At 55.3% G+C, this 22,567-nt stretch overlaps 4 protein-coding genes across 5 annotated transcripts in view; 1 reads left to right on the top strand and 3 right to left on the bottom strand.

Annotated features, from left to right (window-relative positions):
* Window positions 1–179: 179 nt before the first annotated feature.
* KLHL30 (kelch like family member 30) lies at window positions 180–3,856 on the bottom strand. 2 transcript variants are annotated; one of them, XM_015870961.1, is made up of 8 exons: window positions 3,788–3,856; window positions 3,007–3,370; window positions 2,346–2,931; window positions 2,036–2,122; window positions 1,794–1,949; window positions 1,530–1,718; window positions 1,222–1,367; window positions 180–1,007 (listed from the first exon to the last, which is right to left on the bottom strand). In XM_015870961.1, the coding sequence occupies exons 2-8, from the start codon at window positions 3,289–3,291 to the stop codon at window positions 756–758; spliced, it is 1,701 nt and encodes a 566-aa protein (XP_015726447.1). In that variant the 5' UTR covers window positions 3,292–3,370; window positions 3,788–3,856; the 3' UTR covers window positions 180–755. The 2 variants fall into 2 exon arrangements, with proteins under 2 accessions (XP_015726447.1, XP_015726446.1); XM_015870960.1 differs by having other exon boundaries at window positions 2,346–3,370.
* Window positions 3,857–4,062: 206 nt separating this feature from the next.
* ESPNL (espin like) lies at window positions 4,063–6,459 on the bottom strand. The gene is made up of 3 exons (XM_032446599.1): window positions 6,208–6,459; window positions 5,675–6,073; window positions 4,063–5,622 (listed from the first exon to the last, which is right to left on the bottom strand). Exons 2-3 carry the CDS (start codon window positions 6,052–6,054, stop codon window positions 4,332–4,334), a joined length of 1,671 nt encoding a protein of 556 aa, XP_032302490.1. The 5' UTR covers window positions 6,055–6,073; window positions 6,208–6,459; the 3' UTR covers window positions 4,063–4,331.
* Window positions 6,460–8,351: 1,892 nt separating this feature from the next.
* On the bottom strand, window positions 8,352–21,777 carry THAP4 (THAP domain containing 4). The gene is given in 8 exon segments (XM_015871180.2): window positions 8,352–8,663; window positions 9,681–9,784; window positions 10,623–10,732; window positions 12,464–12,623; window positions 19,869–21,028; window positions 21,470–21,668; window positions 21,671–21,747; window positions 21,749–21,777. Coding segments are annotated over 8 exon segments (1,944 nt in total). The 5' UTR covers window positions 21,763–21,777; the 3' UTR covers window positions 8,352–8,543.
* A 49-nt stretch (window positions 21,778–21,826) lies between these two features.
* Window positions 21,827–22,567, top strand: part of ATG4B (autophagy related 4B cysteine peptidase) — a 15,048-nt gene continuing 14,307 nt past the window's right edge. The window contains exon 1 of the mRNA XM_015871181.2: window positions 21,827–21,959. Within this exon, the coding sequence (XP_015726667.1) occupies window positions 21,842–21,959 (118 nt within the window). The 5' untranslated portion in view covers window positions 21,827–21,841. The remainder of the gene's footprint in view (window positions 21,960–22,567) is intronic.

The following is a 22,567-nucleotide window of genomic DNA, read 5'->3' as shown; positions in this document are numbered from 1 at the left end:
TTGCCACCTGCTGCTGATGGGAAGGAAATTGTTTGGTTCTGGAGCATGAAGTGCTCCAAGTGGCCCTGGGAGGGCAGCAGGGGTCCTGCTCCCATGCACAGTGTGCCTCACCAGCCCTGTAGGCGGCCCTGATTGACACAGGGATTCCCCTATCTGGACACACAGGCGGGCCACAGAGCTCCTTGTTGTGCACTTTTAATGGGTCAAACATAACAGCACTATAGAACAACTTGATTGAACAATACCAGCATCCCAAGAGCAGAGTGCTGGAGGCTGCATTGGCCTCTGAGGAGGTATGGCTTCATGCTCAGCCCAACCTGGGGCTGTTGGCATCAGAGCTGGAAAAGGGCTGACAAAGTGCCAGGTTGGGTTGCCATTATGGGACCATGTCCCTTGGGTGCTTGGTCACGTGCACTCTGTGTTGCTGTGCAAGGGGAAGCTGACACTGAGCAGCTTCAGCACTGGGGAGGTTTGCCCTGCTTTCCCTGGCCCTCTAGATCCCAAAGCCATGGGGAAAGAAGGCTGGTGGGAAAGGAAGCAGGTTTGAAATACCCCAAAAGCTTTGAGTTTTCTGAGGGTGAGGAAGGCATTCTGGTTTGGTTTTCTTTGTTTTAATTTTAAAAAAAAAAAAAAAAAAGACTGAGATGTTGGTGCCTGTGGTAGGGTCAGGGATGTGAGGTGAGAGAGGGAACACAAGCAGCTCCCTGCCTGGCTGGGGCTGAGTGCTGGTACCTGGGTCACTGCTGTCAGCTCTGCTACCACTCCTGGTCCCCTGGGAAAGCCTCAGTCCACTTGGAGGTGTCCATGAAGATGGAGGAGGAGCTGTGGAAGAGCCAGAGGCAGGGCAGCGAGCCCTCCCGCACCCAGCGGTCCTTGGCGCAGTCATACACCTCCATCTCCACCCGGTAATCCCCGTCCATGCCCTTCCAGTGGCCACCGGTGACGAAGAGCCGATCTCCCAGCGGCACCATCCCGCCGTTCTCATGCAGCGTGTGCAGGAGCTGCACCTGCACCAGGAGAAGGGCAAGTGTTGGGGTCCCACTGCCCAGCACAGCTTTAGCAGCATCCATGCTTTGGGCTCATGCAGTGCACTGTGGGGATGGAGCGTTTGGGGGACTGTGCAGGGGGGTTTCATGCTGGTGGCACTGGGGAAAGCGAGGGTGTTCTCTGCTTAAAGCTGTAACTCTGTGTGGATGCTGTGCTCCTGGAGCATGCCAATACCTTCTGCCAGATGTTGGCCTCTGGGTCGTAGACATGGACCTTCTTGGTGTTGTCCCCGATGAGGTAGATGAGGCCGTGCAGCGTGGCACAGCGTGGGGCTGACAGGTACTTGGGGATGAATGGGGACGTGATCACGCTCCATGCATCTGCAAGGGGCAGCTGTCAGTGGGCAGGCAGGGCCCCAGGTATTCAGGGGAGGTGGAAAGGAGGTAGATTGGCACCCACACTGCAACCAAGGCAGCGCTACAGCCCAGGGGTTTGCTGCAGAGCACCACTGGGGCTGCCCCGGGGGTTTGATGGGCGCTCACCTCGCACAGGGTTGTAGCACTGCAGGGTGAGCGCGTTGTATTTGACGGCGCAGGAGCCCACCAGGTACAGCTTGCCCAGGCAGCCAGCGGCAGCGAAGTTGCTGACATATTTAAGGGCCGGGCTGATGGCTGCCCAGCTCTGGTTGTAGGGGTCGTAGCGCTCCACCTCCACCACTTCCACTGTTGTCCCTACAGGGCAGTGGCACACGCTGCAGCCCTCTGTGCTGTGCCACAACACCCGCCTGTCCCCCAGTGCCACCTTACCCCCGAGGACGTAGATCTCTCCGTTGAGCACAGCGCTGGTGTGGTTGGTCCGCGCTCGCAGCATGGAGGCAATGGCTGTCCAGACACCGTCCTTGGGGCAGAAGCGCCAGGCCTGCGTTGTTGACCACGTGTCATTCCGGGACCCCCGGGAACCACCTACAGGAACAGGCCAGGCCCTGAGCTCAGCTTCTGCTCAGACAGGGGTCCCCTGTCCCTGGGGCGACCCCCAGCCCAGCACCTACCCGTGACATAGACGTCATTGTTCAGCGCCACCAGAGAGAAGCCCCACTTGTTGTAGTCAGGAAAGTCAGGCAGAGCCATCCACCGCCCTGCAAGGCAACAGAGCCACGCTGTCACCCTGTGTGTGGGCTGGAGACACCCCATCTGTACTGTCAGGGGTGGGTACGGCAGCTCAGGGTGGCACCTTTCCACCAGCCCTGATTCATTCTTCCTTCAGCCCATGTCCCTGTGGTGCCGCATGGTTTGAGAGCTGCTTTTCTCCATCCCATCCCATGGGGGAGGAGCCGGGGGATGATGATGATGGGCACTTACGTGTTTTGGGGTTGTAGAAGGCGAAGTTCCTGGGGGCAGCCGGAGTTTCCAGCCCCCCCTCCTCATCCTCGCTCTCCTCCAGCACGCGGCCGCCCACCACCACCAGCACCTCCTCCAGTTTCTGTGGTGGAGCTGCCTTTGGTGGAGCGGGGACGGTGCCGGTGGCACCAAGCGCAGCACGGGAACGGGCCACCAGGGCCTGGCTGGCAGCTGAATCACGGACAAGGGGTTCGGTGGCGAGCAGATTCTGCAGGTAGTGGTCAGGCAGCGAGACCAGGCGGGCCAGCTCCAGCAGCTCAGGCAGGAACTGGGCCCTCTGCCCTGGGTCGTAGCGCACCCAGCGCAGCACGGCTTCGGCCACGCTTTGCTCCTCCTGCACCTGCAGCTGCTCGTTGGAGAGGTAGACGGCCAACCTCTCCTTGGAGAGCTGGAGGAACTCCTCCTGCTGAGAAACAGCCTCAAAGTTCTCCTGCAAGAAGGACCAGGCCTTGGAGGACACCTCGGGGCAGCCGTGGCTCTCGCCAAACTCGCAGATCCCCAGGCAGTTGGTGGCGTCCATCTGCTGCCGCAGGTAGCGGCTGCACACCTGCTGGATGGTGGGGAAGTGCAGCTGGCTGGAGGTGCGCATCAGCCCCTCCACGTTGCTCTGGTTGACGGTCACCTTCCCCGTGTAGGCAAAGTCCAGCAGCATCTCCAGCGCTGCGGGGTCCACCTCCTTCAGCTCCACGCGTGCGGCGATGCTCTCGGCGAAGTCCCCGGAGAACATGGCGTGGAAGTAGTGGCTGCAGAGCGCCAGCACCCCGCGGTGGCACGGGAACTCCCGGCCACCTGCCAGCAGCGTCACATCCGACAGCTTGGGGTGGGCACGCAGCCGCTGCAGCCCCTCCAGCACGCCCTGCGCGTGCGACGGCAGGCAGAAGTCAAAGTCATCCACATTGCGCACCATGGTGCCGGCTTTGCTGGCTGGGGTGGCCGTGGGTCCCCGCAGCAGGAAGGAGCCCGGGCTGAGCGTTGCGAGGCTGTCCCTGCGGGGAGGTGGTAATGGGCCCTTCCTCGCATCGCTGTGTGATGTACGGCACCAGCTGGGGCTGGGGAAGGGATTTCAGGAGCCCTGCTGCCCCCCTGCCCTCACAGCCCGGCGGCTGCGCCTTCCCCACCCTGAGCTGCCATGTATTTCTGGGGGGGAGTTTGCAGTGATCCAGGAGGGTGGTTTTAGGACTGGGATCACATTCAGCCCCCAAAGCTATGACCATTTGCCCTGACACACCAAGGCAATACACATGGAGATGACCCCCCCCCTTGGCACAGCTCTGAGCATCCTGTGCGTGGGGTGTGGATGTGTGGGTGTTCACGGGGAAGGGTCAGACTCATCCTCCCACCCCACCCCACATGCAGTGCTCAGCCCCCAGCCCTGCTGGGCCCCATGCCTGCCCCGCTCCTACCTGGGCTGTGCCCCGCTCAGAGCTCGCCGTGTCCCATGCAGCAGGGAGGGCAGTGGTGGGGGCACAGGAGGGACACGCGGGGTGGTGGTGGTGGGGGCTGAGCCAGGGGGATATTTTTAGCCGGGGCGGGGACAGTGCTCTTAAAGGCACCGCTGGGGCAGAGCTGCCTGCTGCCACCCCAGGGCACCCAAGGGTGCAGAGGGGAAAATCACCTCCTGGGGTACCAGGAGCAACGTGCTGCTGTGTGTGCCCAGGAGGGGACAGACCCCCGGGCTGTTCAATCACACTGCTGTGTCCCATTCCCCTGTCTGGGGCCAGCTGTTAAATATAGGCTCATATCTCAGTCCCGATGTGGAGCACAGCGGGTGGCAGCAGACACAGCACAGCCGGCATGGAGCAGCCAGGCCTTCACGGCGCCAGGGCACTCAGCAAAGCATTCCCCATCACCCCTAAACATCTCAGGGGTTTTTCTGAGACAAAACCAAAAGGCTTTTATTGAGGCCCTTTGAGAAGCACTGAGGGCGTCCGTGGGTGTCATGCGGCATCACTCCTCGAAGCTGAACATCTCAGCCTCCTTCTCCTTCCAGAAGGCGAAGCTGCGGTCGATGCACCTGCAGATCTCCTCCTGGCTGCTGTTGCGGCCGTGGCGGGTTGGGCTGTGTGGGGGGCTGCCCCCCGTGCCCCCTGCCCTCCATGCCGAGCCCTTGGCGGTGCCGAAGAAGCGCTCCTTGATGTCCTCGAATCCATCCCCCCAGCCCCGCCGGCCGGCCGCGATCTCATCGGTGACGGCACGATGGAAGGCGCGAGCGGTGTCCCAGCCGAAGCGGCCCAGGTGGTCGAACACCTCGAAGCAGAGCAGGTGGCGGCCGCGGCGCTCCTCGGGGGGCAGCTCCCGCTCCAGGATGCGGAAATAGCCCAGCATGAAGAGCTCCAGCGTCAGGCTGTCGTAGTCGGCCGGTGTCCCGTCCGCCCGCCGCACAAACTGCTCCGGGGATAGTGGGGCATGTGGGCTGCCCGCAGTGGGGGGCAGCGGTGGCGGGGGGCAGGCGGCCACGTCCCTCCAGCTGCCCAGGAGCTGCTGGATGGCGCTGCACTGCCGTGACAGGCGGCCCCTCCTGCCCTCCTGCTCCTCGCCTGGAGCACCCGCTCTCTCCCTGCGGGCCTGCAGCGCCCGGCAGGCTGCAGCCCAAGAGTTGAGGCCTCCAGCTGAGCGCTTCCAATGGCTGAGGAAGAGCAGCACGATGCGCTCCTTGCGCAGCCCGGCCGACTCCGGCACTGGGGAGCCGCTGCCCTCTGACAGCGCTTCCTCACAGCTGATCCCCGAGTCGCTGGCGGCCTCCACCACCTTAGCGGGCTCGCTCTCCCCGCCGCCATGGCGCTCGAAGGCCCCGCGCAGGCTGCTCACACTCACCCCGCACTGCCGGATCTCCCGCTGTGCCACGCTGCCCGATGGCGTCCGTGGGGCTGCAGGGAGTGGTGCGGGAGGTGGGGCGGGCATAGGGCTGCTGCGAGCCCCCTCTGCATTGGCCAACAGCGCTTCCAGGCTGCCCACCACGCCAGCCAGGCGGCCACACCAGAGCGGCAAGGGCTGCCCTGGGGCTGGAGGAGGGCTGTGCACAGTGATGCTGAGCAGCGGGGAGGGCAGCAGTGTGCGCAGCTCTTGCGCCAGGCGCTGCAGCTCGCCCTGGTAGGCCTCTCCTCGCCGCCGCAGCCGCAGGCTCTCCACCGCCCACTCCAGCTGCTGCAGGTCCGCCTCGGTCAGCAGCTCACCAAATGGGCCCAGCACGGCCTCGTGGGACGGCGAGAAGCGCCACGTGCCCGGCTCCTGCGGCAGGAGGCCATCAGGATGCAGCGACACGAGGGACCCAGTTGTGTCCCACCCGCAGCCTTGACCCTACCTGATCACACGCCGGCACTTCATCTGCCAGCCGTGCCCACAGTCGCCGCACCATCACCTGCCGCTTCCACTCAGGGATGGCGCGGCCCCGCTCGTCGTGCGTGGGCACCAAGGCATCCACATCCAGAGGGTCCACCGCAGTGGTACCGTGGGGGTCTTGCCATGGTGCTGCCGGCTCTGCCGCCATGCCCTGTGCAGCAGCACGGTTCCCACGGGCCTGCCTGGAGCAAAGGGGGAGGGCAGGGGCACGAGCGCGGGATGGCGGAGCGGTGCGGTGACATACCGGGTCCATGAAGGGTGCTGGGATCCTGCCCCGCTGCACGGGTCTGCGGAGCTTCAGCTCGGGCAGTGGTGGCTCACTGGGATGCATCGGCCTCGGCTCTGGGTCCCTACAGGGAGAGGGGAATGGGGACACGTCAGGAGGGGAGAGGAGTCTGCATCCATGCTCTGCTGGGTGGGACAGCAGAACCAGCAGAGGTTCTGTTCACAGTGTTCAGACAGTTATCCCAGGCAAAGCACTCACAGCTAGGTGAGGAGAACCAGGAGAAGCTGCAAGCACATCTGCTGACACAGTCCCGCAGTGCTGGTGTCTATCCGCCTGCAGGGAGGACCTGCAGCTCCCGCAGCCCACGCTGCAGCATGGTCCTGGCTGCGTGCTCTGCTCCTGGGCACAGCGGACACCTTCACTAGCTGCCCTGGGGAACACAGAGAAGGGGAGCTGGGCCTGGGGGAGCTGTGATGGTGCACGGCACTGCTGTTTGCAGAGCAGCACAGACCCCCCCACCAGCAGCCCTGCATTTCTGCATATCCAGGCTTTGCAACCCAGCCTGACCCTGCACACGGCTGAGGCACAGGGGACTAGGCGAGACCTTTCCTGGCCACCTTCCCACCTGCCCAGCAGTGGCCCCACTGCAGGCTCTTTCCTGACCCGCTTGGGCAGGAGCCAGCAGCAGCGTTCCCATGCCTGCCTCAGGCTGAACTGCAGGGACAGCAGCTGCCCCAGGGCACAGAGGGTCTGCATGGGTGGACATCCTGGGGGACACCTGCAATGCCAGGGACCCCCCTATCCATAGCCACACATGAGGCTGTGCCCTCCCCCTATCCACCAGCCTTTCCTTTTCCCATCCCTTCTCCCAGTGCTCACTCACCTCAGGGCTCGCTGCCACAGTCAGTGCTCACAGGGCTGCAGCAGATGGGGCTCAGCAGTGCAGGCTCATCCCAGGGTGTTCCTCCAGCAGAGCACAGTGCTTCTCACCTGCACGGAGCCAGGGGGCACAGGGGGCACGGCAGCCCCCCATGAACATGGAGCCGGGAGCGCTGTGCTGCCCACAGCCCGTCCTGGGCAAAAAACAAGCAACTGGATCCCAGTGCTGCTGCTCACACCACGGGTTGTTATCTCAAAGCCCTTGAAAAGAAGGAGCCTCATTAGTGAAGCAAATGTGCTGGCCAGCATCAGCCACCAGCTCAGCGGCCGCCTTGCAGGAGCCAAAGATGTGGCCGATACAGCGGTGCTGGCAGAGCCTCGCTGGGTTTCAGGACGGTGTGATGGAGAGGGATGGAAGCTGGCACCCACCGTCCTGACACATCCACTGCACCAACCTCCAGCTCAAGTGATGCACAATCCAGCGCCGGGTCAGGGCTGGATGCGGGTGCAGGCACCCTGTGCCCAACTGCACACACCTGTGGGGCAGTGGCAGGGAGGGGGTCCGGCTGCAGGACCCGCATGGCTGCTCCCGATACTCAGCACTGTTTTTGTTTCCTCACTCAACCTCCATCCATTATATATGGCCAGAATATATCAGTGGAGCTCGGTTACATGAGAGAAATTCAATCGAGGGGTTGGAAGAAAATCAAGCAGCAGGAGATCAAAGCCTCTAAATGGTAACCACCTGGTGAGGATCCATTACAGAGCCGGCCTCCGGCCCCCCAGCAGGACAGCACTGTGAGGGCACTGCTGCTACCAGCCCTGGTACAGCAAAAAGCCAAAACTCACCCATTTCATATCCTAAATGACTGTGTTCTTCTCAAGCTAAATCCGTACCCAACCCCCCCCGAACATCTCCTGCACCACAAGCTCTAGAGAACCCCTTCTCTCACCTCCCAGCCCCCACTGCTTAATGTTTCTTTTGCTGCTCAGTGACTCCAGGGTTTCACCTGTTCACTCTTGCAGCATTCTGAAGCCTGAGAAGGTCTGGTCCCAGCCTTTGGGTCTACCCCACCTTATGTTGGAAATGGGATTCCTGCAGGGCCTGACCCAACAGCCTTCAAAGTCCATGAGGATTGGGTCATAGAATCATAGAGTGGCTTTGGTTGGAAGGGATCGTGAAGACCATCCAGCTCTGCTCATTCTTGGTCCCGCTCCAGCTCTGTCACCCAATAAGAGGTGTGTGAATAAGTGAGTTGAGTTTCATTAAGCAGAAGCTGGAGCTCTCAGCCGATCCCTATAATGCAAATCCATTCCTAATCCTGCTGCTTCTGTGACACAGTCAGACAACAACGGAGGAAGCAGAAGGTTGACCCCAAAGCCCTTTCTACCCTGAAACACACAAACAAACCCCAAACTTTTCCAACCTTAACGATTCCATGATTCTAAGCATCCAAAAGGCCCCGTGTGCAGAGCAGAAGGCCTCAAAGACCACCCAGCAATCACACCCAAAGACACAGCCATAAAAATAAAAGCTTTTATTATTATTATTATTTTTTTATATATACCATTACAGGAACATCCGCTAACATTCTCACCAACATGGGCAGCTCCACACGGCCGGGGCTGAGCGCAGGTACCCGGCTCCAGTCTGCAGCACCCCACATCTCCAAGCCACTGCTGCTCCTGGGGCACATTGCCCAGCTCTCCTGGCATCAGGGTGTCACCTTCTTGTAGGTGATGTGGAGGTGCTGTGTCATGGGCTGCGTAGTGGTCGCCATGGAGACTGTTTGTTCTAGCTTCCCATCCGAATTGAGACGGAATTTTCTGGTAATCTGAGAAGGGCATAAAAATATATATATCATAAATCAAGCAAACTGCATTCTCCACTAAAAGTTTCCCGCTTGAGCGATGGCCGCTCTTGACAAGGTGTCTTGTGGGACAACAGAGCAGCAGGTCTGTTACACTGCCTGGCACCACTACAGCCACCCCCTCATACACACAGCCAACAACCAGCAACGCCTTCCCCATTCCTCCACCTTGTGCTGCACTAAACCTCCCCACAACCAATCTGTGGTTACACTGTGGAGCTATGAAGCGGAGGAGCTGTGCAAGCACAAGTTTGGACCCTGGTATGAGCATCTTCCCAACTGCTCAGGCTGTGTTCAGCTCTGGCTTTAGTGCATATTGTAAGACTGCACTTAGGTGTCCATGGGAGAAAAGTGGGGCCATTGTATGTAAATCTCAGGAACAGACAAATTAAAGGTTGCTGAACAGCCTGGTGTGACCCCTTTATCAGTAGCAAATGGTGCATATGCAAATTGTTCTGATCTCATGACTGAAAACCAAACAGCAAAGGAGGAAATCCATGATGACTGTCAGAAGGGACACAGGGTGCTCTGTGTCCTACAGCTGTGGAAGGCAGCCTTGGGAAAGGACGCATGATCAGGCAGGGCAGTGTGGCAGGGGTCTGTACCTGCAGACTGGGCTGATCTGCATCTGCCTCTGTAAAGAGAAGCCCTTCTCTGCAGGCTCAGTGCAGAGCCTGCAAGTTACAAGACTTTCCTATTTTCTTCCATAAGAACCTGCTGCTGCCACAGCTGGAGGCAGGGTTGTGGCTGGCTGCTCTGACTCAGCATGGCAGCTCTTATCTCTGTAATCCCTTTTCATCTTCTGATCTATGAAATGGCTTTTGAAAACTCCAAGAGAAGATAAGCGAAGATGCTGTGCAATATTTCCAAGAGAACCTGAGGGTGATCTGTAATTAAAGCGTGCTCATCAACCTGTCCTCTCAAACAGACACCCCCCGGGCTAACATTAAGGTTTGAATTGCTGACCCAGTGTGAACTCACCTGCTCTACATGGGGCTTCTTGGCAAAGGAGATCCTGGCTATGGAGTGAGAAGCTATAGACAGCTCTTGACCATTCACCTCCCCTTCCTCCACCTCCACAAGACCTAATGGGAAAGCATAGTCATAAATACCAGGCAACAAAGGTTAATTAACAAAATGTCACAGTTATTAGGCTATAGAGACGAAGAACGTTTTGCCTTGACCTGGCACATATCAACAACTGCAAATCCATGCAACCTCAGAAACATAATGCTACTTGGAAGCCCTAGGCAGACTTACTCTCACAGTGTGGGATCAGTATCACATTGCAACTGGCAATTTTCCACTCAGCACCTGCTCTGTGGTCTTAGACCCAAATTTAAGCATCAGCTGGGGTTGAAATTTCTTCACTTACAACAGTGTAGATGTGGTTCTGTCTCTCATTCGGTCCCTGTGAGTGCACAATGAGGCACTACTTCCAAACAGTAGGAGATTCTCCTAGTTCAGGAGCTCATGGGAAGGCTGAGAATGATGCAACTTATCTGTACACATTTTCTCCTTCTCTCTGCACAAAAAGACCTGGATGCCACAAAGGCAACAAGAATGCCACTGGCTCCTTATAACAGGCCATCATTAAGGCTGAGACTGCAGCTCCTGGCATGAATCAAAGGGTTCCTTTGTTTTCAAAATCTATGTCTGCAAATATCAGCAGACCATTTTAGGAATGGTTACCCCTCATCTTCTGCATGTGTGATGTTTGGATTCGTGGCCCCTTCCTGACTGAGACAGCCACAAAGCCTCGCTGGCTGGGCTAAGTCAGTCCCAGCAATGTGGTGCTCATTAATAGCAGGATGGAGATGCTGAGCCCACAGTGAAAATAAATGAAAAGAAACTGCTAAAGAGGAAGAGCAATGAAAGGCACAGCAGGACAAGCACCTCCTCTCCTCCCCTGAGAGGCAGTACCTGTGTTCTGGGCGCTGATGAAGGCCACCTTATTAGTGTCAGGTTTGAGGCGGATGAATCCACATTCTCGGTGCATTGGTTTCCTGGTGTCCGGATGGAAGGCATTGAATCTGAGGGGAGATCACAATACCAAAGCTGCTGTACTGCTGCACTGAAAATACACTCTTTGGTCTGGTTTCATCTCAGAGGAAACCACATTGCATTTAACCACACAAGCCTGCCTGCAGTGTTATTTGTGGAGTAAGAGACTGAGCATGCTTCATGGTAGGAAAATGTGTGTGTAAGAGGACAGCCCCTTCACACACACAGCTAGGTACCGAAGAAGTGGAAGCTTTTATTTAAGTTCAGGCTTCAGACTTTCTATAAGAACTAGCTCAGAAACTCCCTTGAGCTGCAGTAAGACACAGCGCTGATGCTGAAGCTGTAATCTATCCCCAAACCTTCCTTCTCTCTAATCAACATCTAGCCTTGCAATATCACCTTTATTAAGCTTTTAAATCCGGCAGTCTTTCTCTTCCCTGTACATGACTTGCTGCAGGCAGTAACACTGCACACTTATTTCTTCCCCACCTCAAAAAGAGAAGCAAAATAAATCAGCTCAGATGCCTATTTATTCTTCAGGATGCCTTACAGCTGCATGCTTGGTCATCAATACCACAGGTGTTATTTATCTATTATTACACATGATCATAAATTACATTAGCACTCCTGAACCTACACGGGGGACTGAATTAAACAGCAGCTTAAACTCACTGATAGCCACATAATGCAGTGGGCTACTCCACTGGTGTATTGTGGCTGAGATGTTCTAGATTCATCTCTCTCTCTTCACATCATTCGTCTTTGCATTTCCATCTCCTCACCCTCCTGTGAGAAGGAGGCAGTCAGGCTCAGAGCTGCTGCAGGAAGCTGCTTCCATGCTGAGGGCTGTGCTGGCAGCCCAGCTGTGCTCTACAACCAGTGCAGCCTATGGAGCCGTACATCATGCTGGGATTGCTGAGACTCCAAGTGGGAAGGAACTGAATGAAAGCTGCTTTCATTGCCTGAACAATTACTTGCCACCATACAGTTAGGCTGCCTGCCCAGCACCCAGCTTGTTGAACATTTTAATTCAGTTTTCCTCCAGTTTTTTAAGGTGAATATTGAGGACCAGTTTTAAACAGACAAACCCAGGAGCCACAGCACAGCTCCTTCATTCATATCCGTTAGTGGCAGCTTGAAAAGCAGAGTGATAGCAGTTCTAGGGTAACACTATTACCTGGAGGATTCATTTCTAATTAAACAGCTACTGCTGGCAACAGGAACAGTGTCTTCTCTGGCCAGAGGGACAACACATCTCCAGTCTAATACACGCACTTGGAGCACACCACATTTATGTGGAAGGATAGCAGACTTTTCAAAGGCAGGTGCTGAACCTGCGCAAAAAACAGTGCTGTCCGTGCTCAGGATGGAGCTGTTCAGGGTGCACATAACCCTTAGGACTGGCAGGCCACATGAACTGCACACTGTGCCACTGTCACAGTGACCCTGTATGGGTACATGTCAACAACAGGGGTGTGAACTCGCTTCTGAAAAGCCCTGCGGTGCTTTTAGGCTGGTGAACCTTCACAGGCTGCAAGCACACAGCTCTGGGCACGTCACAACAGCACACCCATTTATCAGCAGTTTTAAAGGGAAACAAACAAATCAGGCCACTCAGCCACATGTCATTACACCGTCTCGTTTGGTAAATGAAGACTTGTTTACTTGGAACTGGAATAGAAATATGAACAAATCTCCCTGCAGCCACACCTGCTGTGATCCAAATGTTGCTGCCAATGCAGCCAAACCTCCAGACTTACGAGAAGTTGAGCATAGGCTGCCCCACGTGAGAGATGTGCACTTCTTCCAGGTACTGGAATGGCTTCATGGTGGGGAAGGTGCCATCGCCTGGTGGGTCTGAGAGCCATGTGCCCAGCATCCAGGAGAGGGGCTCCATCACGGGGTTCAGCTGTGGGGTCTCTGTGGAAAGAGGGAAGAATGAAGACGGAAGATTGGTGGATCTGCTCTGCAGCTCGGGCAGAGGGTGAACATGAAACACCTTGGAGATGCATCAGGAACACTTTACTCCAGCTCCATGGGGCAGAGGGAGACAGGGCATAAAGCACAGTCACGGCAAGCAGGTCTGCTTTCAGGGCTGCCCTTGGTCTTACCTATAGTGAAGGGAAAGCCCCCTCCCAGCTGCAGGCGGGGACGGAGCAGTCTGCATTCCTGGGATAAAGAAGGGTGCATGATAACTGATATCAGTGACACATCTCCAGAGCTCTGCCCTGATTTTTCTCAAGCCCTGAGCCAGCACTGCTCCTGTTTGGTTTGGAGACCAGGGAAATGAGTCCTCACTACAAAGGAAAATCAGGCTTTGTGCATATTCAGGATCAAAGTTTACATGTTTTCTTTTTAAGAGATTAATGAGTTGTGCAAAAGGAGGCAAGGAAAGCTCAGAAATCACCCTGTTCATGTGCTGGATGAAAGCTAAGTGTAAAGAACTAAAAGACCAGGGAGCACACAAGCTAAAGCATAAAGCAGAAGACAAATCTACTCCCTCCGGTCCTTGCATTTATTGAGAAGCAGCCACAATCTGCTTCACAAATTTGAGAGGCTCCTGTTTTAATGAGTCATTTTAGAAGAGCTTTGATAAGCAGCAGGGTGTTGGTTTTTTTTAATGTCAGAGGGTGTAAACTGGGATAATAAAAAAGGGAGCAAACGAGACAGGCATTTGAAAGTCACGCTAACGACAACACAGATAGTTCCTAAGATGTAAGCAGGGAAAATGATCCGGCACCCACATGATCTCAGGAAAGACCTCTACAAATAGAGATGAGGGGGCCCACTGAAAAATCTGGGTTAATTATGTGATGCAGATGAGTAAGACTGAAGCACTTGGAGCGGGGCCTCCTCCCACTCGTGTGCTGACTGGCAGGTACTGGCAGGCTGAGGCTTCCACACCGAGTGATATCATCCAGAAATAAGCTACCTGTCTGGCTGCTCTAAAAGGAGAAATGTTGCCCCAGAAAGGCAATGCCGTGAGTATAACGCTGTTTGCTCAGTCCAAGCCTGAAGTTCTCTGAAAAGAAACCAGCACAGGAAAGCATGACATCTCACTATGAAACAGTGTTAAAAACCTACAGCATCAGAGCAGCCCTCTGCAGAGTACCACAGGGGTCTGGGCAGGCACCACTGCTGACCAAGGGGGTCACTGCAGCTTGCAAATGTCCCACAGCACCTCAGGGCATTTCCCTTCTATCTGTACCATCAGCAGCCCAACTGACAGCACATTATCTTCCCATGCAGTGCAGTGATTACTGATCACCAAAGGCCAAAATTACTGCTGCAAGAAAGTGCACTCCTAAACTGTTCCTTTGCAACCCCTTTCCCCTTTCAGGGTCAGCGCAGGCCATTTGAGAGCACAGAGAGCATCACTGCTGTGTCCAACCCAGCATTTGCCATCCACTTGTTACCTGCAGGCAGACATTACTTTCCTTCTGAGCTTGCTGCAGGCCTAGACACCCCAGGCAGTAGAAAGAGAAGCTTGGAGAAGGCTGGCAGCTCGCAGCTGGGCTGCTGCTGCCCTCTCCTGGGCCAGGAGCTGGCAGCAGAGCTGAGCACCAGGACACCTCCCATCACCAGAGTGCTTGGTAATAGGGCCCTTCAGTTTCTCTTGCTTACCTTGCAGCAGCTCAGGAGAAGCATCCAAGTGACAGATGGAAGAAACAGCTTTAGCAAAAACTCAGTTATAAAAAGACACTGCACACTGCTGCTTCTTACCCTTGGCATCGGTCTCTGGCTGGTGGACTTGGTCCTTTTATCATCTCTGGCAGCCCCTGTGCCAGGGCCTGAGCTGAAAAGGGGGGAAAGCAATAGCAGGGAGGCAGCAAGAGAAAGTGAACTCATACTAGAGGCAGAGGCACTCTGCTCTATCAGGTTATACATTTTCACGAAGCAGTTTTCAACATCCATAAGATCTCTGCTCCCCTGTGGAACCCAAGTGAAGGCTGTCACCATGCCCAAAAGCTGAGATCACAAAAACAAAGTCCTACAAGCAACGTGATCACCTAAACATCATTTCTCCAGGAGGCTGCTCAGGCCGAACTTCCCCTCTGACTGCTGTGCCCAGGCCTCAGGGACACAGCACTGCCTCAGCTTCTGTCCTTGCCCCATCCCTCTGAACTCATGGATCCTTCCCCCCTTTGCAGGGATGTTGAAGTCAAATCCCTCTCTGCATGGTAACAAAGTCAGCCTGCTGCCCACACTCTGCAGCAAGGGACGATGCAGACTCTTGCCATGAGATAACCGGACTGAGCAATGCCCTGGGCCATGGCTACGTGGGCTTCAGTCACTGTGATCCCTGGCACACAAAGCTACACTGACACAAAGCTCTGTATGGTTTTACCAGCAGTGTGAGCAGCCAGTGTGCTGCCAGTGACACAGCTACCCTACGTCACCATGTTGGTGCAGGAAACTTAAGGAAAAAGAAAAGAAAATCTCATGTGGCAGCTCCTATCCTCAATGTGCAGGGTGTGCAGCCAGCAGCCTCCTGCAGCCCTTCCTTCAGCTGAGTCACTCACTGGATTTGAATCAGCAGCATCAACACGCTGCTAATTAAGAGCAGCCTCGTTCTCTGTGCTTTTTGCATGTTTAATTACAGAAGGAGGCTTTATCCCCCGCTGTCCCTCCCCAGCATTGAACCCCTTACACTTTGCTGATGCTCTCTCCCAGCAAGAGCAAAGCCCTCCTGGTACTGATGTACTCCATCTCTGCTTGGGGGGGTTGGTGATTACAGTCACAAACTCTCATCTTATGCCCTCTATTAGTAATTAATTTCATAACCAAGCCCCCATGTGTTACTGCCTGCTTCTAACCTCTATGGTGAAACACCCCAGTGTCCGCAGCCACCACCAGACTTCTCCTGCAGCACAACACATAAACACTTTTTCTAATGACACATGATTATGAGAAACCCAAACAGCCCAAGGAAAGCTTACCTCAACGTGTCTTACTTGCTTTCAAGTTTTTCCTTAGTTAGCATTTCCCTTGCTTCCTAGTCACAAGCTATTGTATTTGTGCTTTTTTTGGTGTGAGTCATTGCCTACTGACTTCAGAAACAAATGCTTAACACACACATGATGTACAGCTAATGAAAAAATAGAGCAGAAAACAGATCACTCCGCTGGAAAAGGACACAGAAAGAGCAGCAAAGCAACAAGTCTTTTATTCCCCTTCCAAGCTCCTTTCTCTCCACTGGGACTGCAAAAGGACCCTCTCCTGATCAACTTGGTCCTGAAAACAGAATTCCTACAATGAAACGTCTACCTCAGTCAGCTGCTGGCTGGAAAGCCTCACCCAGCCTCTCTGGTGTTGCCTTCTGCCACAGATTCAGCCCTACTCTTAACCTATGTGCACACATTTCTTGCTCCTTATCTCCCTCTTTGCTTACTTTATCTCTCTCCCTTTGTGTAACCACCACTTTATAGACCAGCCTTCTGTCCTGGCCATTCCCATCCATTTCTCCTGGCGACCAAGGCAGAAAAGTTGCAACCAGCACTTCCCATTCCAGACCTGTCTTATTTTTCTTATTCTCACACAGCCCAAATCTCTTCCTAGTGATGCTGAGGAATTAGCTTTGCTGCAATGAACAAAACCCACTGCCATCTTGGTGGGAAATGCTATAGAAGCATCAGGACTCCAGCTGTGCATGAGATCAGATGTTTAATGGTTAAGTACATCCCCAAAGCTCCACAACTGCACTTCATTCACACAGAGGAAGTATCAGAAACAACTGCACTGCTGTGAAGTTTTGCACACATACTGAAAAACAAAACTAAACTGGGAGAAAATATTTCCTGCAGGTTTTTAGCAGAATTCTTATTGTTTTCTACATGCACCCTTTTTGCAAACTCCCTGCCTTTAATATGACCTTCATGGAAGGAGACACGGAGTTTGGAACGGGCTCCACAGCAGCTCAGAACTCTGGGTTTTCAAAGCTCTGCCTCTCTGTTAAATACACACACTTGAATCACATTGAATCCTACCTGCATCTGCTTCATTGCTGGCCATGGCGGGCTGTTATCTTCCTATCTCTTGGTCTAGCTCTCTAATCACCTTTGCTCACCAGATCGTGTTTTGCACTTGGTTGATAAGATGGCTATAAAGGAAGTGACCTCACCATGAGGAAAGAAGGTTACCCTGGTGCCTGCTGGGAGATGTAGTTTCAAAAAGGGATCAAACTCCACAGTGTCAAGGAGACATGATCTTGTGAAAGCAATATCTCCTTCCTGGTTCCAAGAACGGATGCAGCTGGCAGAGCTGAGAAGAGCTGGGTAGATGGCATGAGTGCCTAACAGGAGCACTGCATACAGCAGCCTTCCTTGACCCTGCACTCCACGTTCTTACCAGGACACCATGTGTGTAGTTCTTTGCTTGCTCTGGCTCTCCCTATTTCTCTTGACACATCCTCTTGTTCTTTGGAGCACCTGACCTTGCTCTGCCTGATGCACTGTGCCTAGCCACCCTTTGTTGAAGTATTTCTCAGCCATTGGTCCACAGCCATCAGAGGTGGCCCATGAAGCAGAAGAAAACATTTTCCTATCAAAAACGCAAGCAAATTCAGAGTTTAGTACAGGAGGCATCGCTAGAGAAGCTGTGCGGGAAACAGCCCTGGGCTTTACCCAGAACCAGCCAGTGGGTCCCCTGCTATGAAAGGCTGGGGAACTCCACACTCATGTACCATGATGGCTTGGGCATGCTGCGAGAAAACTCACCCACACGGAGGCTGCATGGCTGGCAGGGACTGTGTGCAGCACTTGGCAGAACTCTGCTCTCCCAGCTGGTGTTGTGCTGCCTGTGCACAGCCATCATCTGTCTCCTTGTGCAGCAGGAGAACCATCAGCACAAAGAGCTGCCCAACAGGTGGGTGCCTTTGGGTAACGCTGCCCTGCCATACCATGCATGTGGTGCCCTGTTCTCCAGCTTTCCACACCACGAGTGGCCATCTGGCCTCATACACACGTAGCTTGAAGCTGTAAGCCATCTGAGAGTCTCGGGGAACATCAGAAAGCCTTAAAAACTTCAATGGATCCACAAACCAGATTCCATGATAATCACTTGTGCTCGGAGCACAGCTCTGCCTGGTGACTTGGGCCAGCAGCTGGATACCAGGCAGCAGCAGCAGGGCTGTAGGGATGGAAGCAGCAGCAACCTGCAGAGTCAGCCCCATTGCATATGCTCTTTACACTCCCCATCCTTAAGCCTTCAGGGTAAAAAAGATGCAGGCTCAGGTCTCTGGCTGTTAACAGCACCTCACTGACGCATCCTATGATTTAAGTCAGTTGAAATGTAGCTACTAATAAAGACTATAATTATTATTAAGCTAATACTCATTGCCTCTGTTTTTATGAATATCAAAAAGCCCTCTTCAATGCAGCCGTTGCATCACAGTACAATTTAGTGTCTGCACATAAAGTGGACTCTGCCCGGCAGCACTCAGCTGCGCTTAATCAGGTATTTGGACTGCCATAAACTAGGACTACGAGCACAAGAAAAACAAGGCAAAGCAGAAGAGCACCAAGATCAAACTACAACAAAAACCTGTCAGCCACCAGCAAACACTCTGAAGAGTCACCAGCAGGATGGTTCTACAAGGAACCATTGGCCATATCAGCCTCCAGTGTTGTTGATGAGAGACAGCAGGATAGATAACACGATGATCAATTCATTAAGAAATGGACATTTCATCTTAAAAAACTGAGTATGTAAGTCTCACCTTCTACACAAAACATCTACCAGGAGAGAGATGGCAAAATCCTACTGCTCCCTAGGAGAAAACATTGCTCAGGATGCTCCTTCTGCAATTAGCATCTCATTGCAGTCGTTTCATAAAGGCCAGACACCTTTATATCTCTATATTTATGAACAATACTCACAGAATCCTGAAACCATATCCAGTTATTTTCCGTAGCCTGACAACAAAACTGTATAAATACATAGACTAGAAGGCAGAACTACAGAGGCTACTTTGACTACCTGACTTTGTGCTGTAAGGGCCTGCAGAACGCATCTCCCTATGCTGGTGCCATGTTTCTAACCAAGCCTAACACCATGCAGCTTCTAAAGATGAGAAGAAACCTCGCAAGGGATGCAGAGGGAAGAACCACTGTGATGAGCATCTCCAACACACCCAACAAACAGTGGCTGCTCCTTCAGTAAGACCCTGAGCCACACATCTCTCACAGTGTAACTCTGCGTTTTCTCTGCAGCCATTCAAACATCAAATACCATTAAATCCTTCATGGCTATTCTCTGGAGTTATACCTTGCAAGTAGAGTTACTGTGCAAAAGATTTACATTAAATCACTTTTCTTGCAGTAGAAAGGGGTAAGGCCTGACCCAACTCCTATTTAAGCTACTGTGTCCCTCACTGCACTTCCATGTGTCTTCAGGTATCTCAAACTGACCCTTAACAGCTAGAGAACTAATTCCTCTCTATTCACACTCTTATTACCTGCTTCCTGACTTCTGCAGAAGGAAAGGAGCAAACTGAACCCAGCACTTCAGTCAAAAAGAACGTCCTCAAGATGGTGACAACACCACCGTATTTGATGCCTGAGACTTCATACATCCCTGGTGCTGAGTGGAGCACATGAAATCCAACATCAGAAGTACTTCCGTACCATTAGAGACCAGGACAGCTTTCCCAGATACCTGCTGTCCACAGCATCTCATTGGCACATAGAAAAACGTCAGACACCCTCTGAAGATACATTGTAACGCGACAAATGAACAACCCAAAATAACCCACATAGAACAACTTAAAAAGCACACCCTCAAAGGAGTTCACTTCCACACCAACATCTTAGATGCCTCTTGCCCCATTGCCTCAGAAAACCGCACCAAAACAACATGCATTATCTGTAACTTTGAGGCTGCAGAGTTCAGAGAGCGCAGCAGTAACTTTGAATGAACAACCAGCGCTGATGGGAAGAAAACAACCAGCTTTGGGGGTATGAGAAGTACCTCAGGTGACTGAAAACCCAACTAAGTCTCCTACCTGCATCTCTTGGCCCATTCCAAGCTACTGCTTCTCCTTCCAAAGATTCACCTTTCTCCTGTCTTTAACCCGCTCCCCATCTGTATTATCCCTAACTTAAACAGCTTCTTTTTGTTCAGAAATGGAGAATCCTGCCTGAATGCAAAGACAGTGGAAATACTGACCACAGTCCTGGGACAGCAGGCTGTTCAAGTAAGGGATACTGATCCTCTTCAGCTCATCCAGCTTCTCCTTCAGCTTCCTGACTTGGCTGTCTGAGCGGCTGATCCTCTGCCTCAACAGTTTCAACTCCCCGTTCTTCTTCTCTACCTGTTCACGCAAGCAGCACACCTGGCTTTTGCTTTGCCTGGAGGAGAAACAGTACGAGTGGAGGGAGTCGATGAGCTTGCAGGCTCCCGAGGCTGACATGATCACCTCGTTGATCGACATGGGGTTGGCATCCGTGTCACCCTTCCGTCCCATCACGGCCTCGGCGGCAGGCTGAGGGGTCAGGTCTGCTGGGGATGCTGATAAACCCTGGGAAGGTTTCTGAGGGGTTGCGGTGAGGGAGGAAGTAGGGGAGTCTTCAGCTACAGTCTTATCGTGTCCCATGAGATTGCTACTGCAGCTTGGTTCCACATCTCTCTTTGGCCTTTTCCTTTCTAGCTGCTCTTTTGGGAAAGACGGCCTCTCTCTGGTATGCTTAGAGGAAAAGCTGTAGGAGTGAAGGGAGCCGATGAACTTGCAAGCACCAGAGGCGGGAGGCGTGAAATCGTCCACCGAAATGCCGCTCCTGTCGGCCACCCAGCTCCCCGTCCAGGCGCCTTTAGGACAGTCCTCCACAGAAGATCTGTCAGCCTTCTTCTGAGGTGCGGGCTTTGCAACCAAGCTTTCGCCTAACGTCCTTCTCCGGGGCCCTTCCAGCTGGCCGTGGAGATGCTCTTCCTCCTCAGACATCGACCCGATCTCCGCTTGCAGAGTCACCTCCTCCATCTCGTCCGTCCCTTGCATCACCATAAGGTCCCGCTCAGGAGATGAGGTCCTCTGCACTGCTACCTCACAGCCTCCTTCCCTCGGGCCCTCCCCATCGCGCAGCGGGACCCTGCTGGCTATTTTCCTTCTGCTCCTGACATAATCCAGGTTGTCGCGCTTCTTCTCGTTGAGCCGGAAGATGGTCGGTACGGCGGTGGGCTTCAGCAGCCGGTGCTGGTCCTCCAGCCGCCGCGAGAAGCTGTCCTTGGTGAAGTGCTCGCTGCAGAGGAACGAGTACTTGGTGGGGGTCCAGTTGTCCCTCTGCACAGCCTTCAGCCACTGGATCAGGCGCTTCGAGTCCTTCAGAGGGAACCTACGGGCGGAGGAGACAAGCGTGAGCGGTGCGAGCCGGGCCCCGAGCCGCCCGCGGTGCTGAGGGGAGGCCGCGCCGCGAGCCCCCGGCCCGGCACCTGCGGGGCCGCACTCACCTGTGGAAGGAGACGGCTCCGCGCAGCGCCTTGCCCTGCCGGTTGGAGCAGTTGGCGGCGGCGCAGCAGATCACCATCTCCGGCCGCGGCCGGGCCCGCCCCAGCCCCCCCCCCCCCCCCCCCCCCACCCCCCGCCAGCCGTACGGCAAGATGGCGGAGCCGGGTCACCCCGCCGCCCCTCCGCCCTGGGGAAGGGGTTTCTGTACGGCGCCGCCGTCGACCGTCATGGCGGCCGCCGTGTGGCCGCCGCCATTTTGGCCGAGGGGCCCGCCGCGCGGCGCGGCCGCCTCCGAAGGGCGGCTCCCCGCCCCGCCCCGCTCTCTTGCCTCTTCCTCGCCGCCGTCCGGCCGCCTCCCGACGAGCGGCCCGGGCCGACACCGGCTGCTGCGAGGCGACGCGGAGCCGCCTTCCCGGGGGCGGAGGGGCGGGGCCCCGCGGGCTCCGTACGGCACGATGGCCGCGCCCGGCCGCCGCGGCTCCTCGGGGCGCCCTCCCGGCGGGCGGTTCCCATGGGCGGTGCCGCCGTCCTCTCGCACGCCGCCGCCGCTCGTTGTCCCGCGGCCCCGCCTTCCCGCCGCCGACACGGCGCCTCGCCGCGCTCCGTGCCGTACGGCAACATGGCGGCCCCCAGCGCGCGGCGCGGCGCAGCCTAACTAGAAGACGCGGCCAATCGCCGCGCGGGCCAGCGGCGAGACGCAATGCCATTGGGCGAGAGGGCGGCTGGAGGCCGCAGCGGGTTGGGGTGTGACGGGGCGTATGTGTCGGCGGGGACGGCGGCGGGGGCAGCCCCGGGCAGGGCCGCGGCCATGGACGCAGGTGGGTGCGGGAACAGCGGGTCTGACCGCGGGGCGGAACGCGGGGCGCTGCCCCATGGGGCTGTGAGCGGGACGGGGACACGGACCGGCAGGAAGGGCCGGTGCTGTAAGGCCTGGTCATATGCGGGAGTCACATCTGCCAGCTGCGGCCTCGGGAGCCGCGTTTGGCGGAGCAGTGAGCACAGACCGGTCCGGTGTGAGGGAGGTTCAGAGCGGACACCGCGGTGTCGGGATCGGGGCGGTGTAGGAACGCGGGGGGCTGCGGGACGGGATGACGGGGCTGTGAGCGGCCGGGGGGGGGTCGGCCCAGAGCACAGGAGCTGAGCGGAGGCCTCGTGGCAGCTGCAGCTCATAGGGAGCAGATGGGCAGCGCTGAGCTCAGCTCGGTGTGACAGCGACAGGGCCCGAGGGAACGGCATGGAGCTGTGCTGGGGAGGGGGCATGGACAGGGTGTGACACAGCTCCGTGTACAGCTCCGTGTACAGCTCCATGTACAGCTCCATGCACAGCTCCATGCACAGCTCCATGTACAGCTCCGTGTACAGCTCCATGTACAGCTCCATGTACAGCTCCGTGTACAGCTCCATGCACAGCTCCATGCACAGCTCC

This window comes from Coturnix japonica, chromosome 9 (genome assembly GCF_001577835.2).
Source record: "Coturnix japonica isolate 7356 chromosome 9, Coturnix japonica 2.1, whole genome shotgun sequence".
Classification (NCBI taxonomy): Eukaryota; Metazoa; Chordata; class Aves; order Galliformes; family Phasianidae; genus Coturnix; species Coturnix japonica.
The sequence above is the reverse complement of the archived record's forward strand: the minus strand, read 5'-3'. Positions and strand labels throughout refer to the sequence as shown.

Bases quoted from the DNA above. Each gene is read 5' to 3' on its own strand.
- KLHL30 (XM_015870960.1), bottom strand. From the start codon at position 3,291: ATGGTGCGCAATGTGGATGACTTTGACTTCTGCCTGCCGTCGCACGCG. The intron at 1,719-1,793 runs GTAAGGTGGCAC...ACTGCCCTGTAG, and splicing joins AGAGATCTACGTCCTCGGGG to GGACAACAGTGGAAGTGGTG. The intron at 1,008-1,221 runs GTATTGGCATGC...CTCCTGGTGCAG, and splicing joins AGGCCAACATCTGGCAGAAG to GTGCAGCTCCTGCACACGCT.
- ESPNL (XM_032446599.1), bottom strand. From the start codon at position 6,054: ATGCATCCCAGTGAGCCACCACTGCCCGAGCTGAAGCTCCGCAGACCC. The intron at 5,623-5,674 runs GCTGCGGGTGGG...TCCTGATGGCCT, and splicing joins TGTGATCAGGTAGGGTCAAG to CCTGCCGCAGGAGCCGGGCA.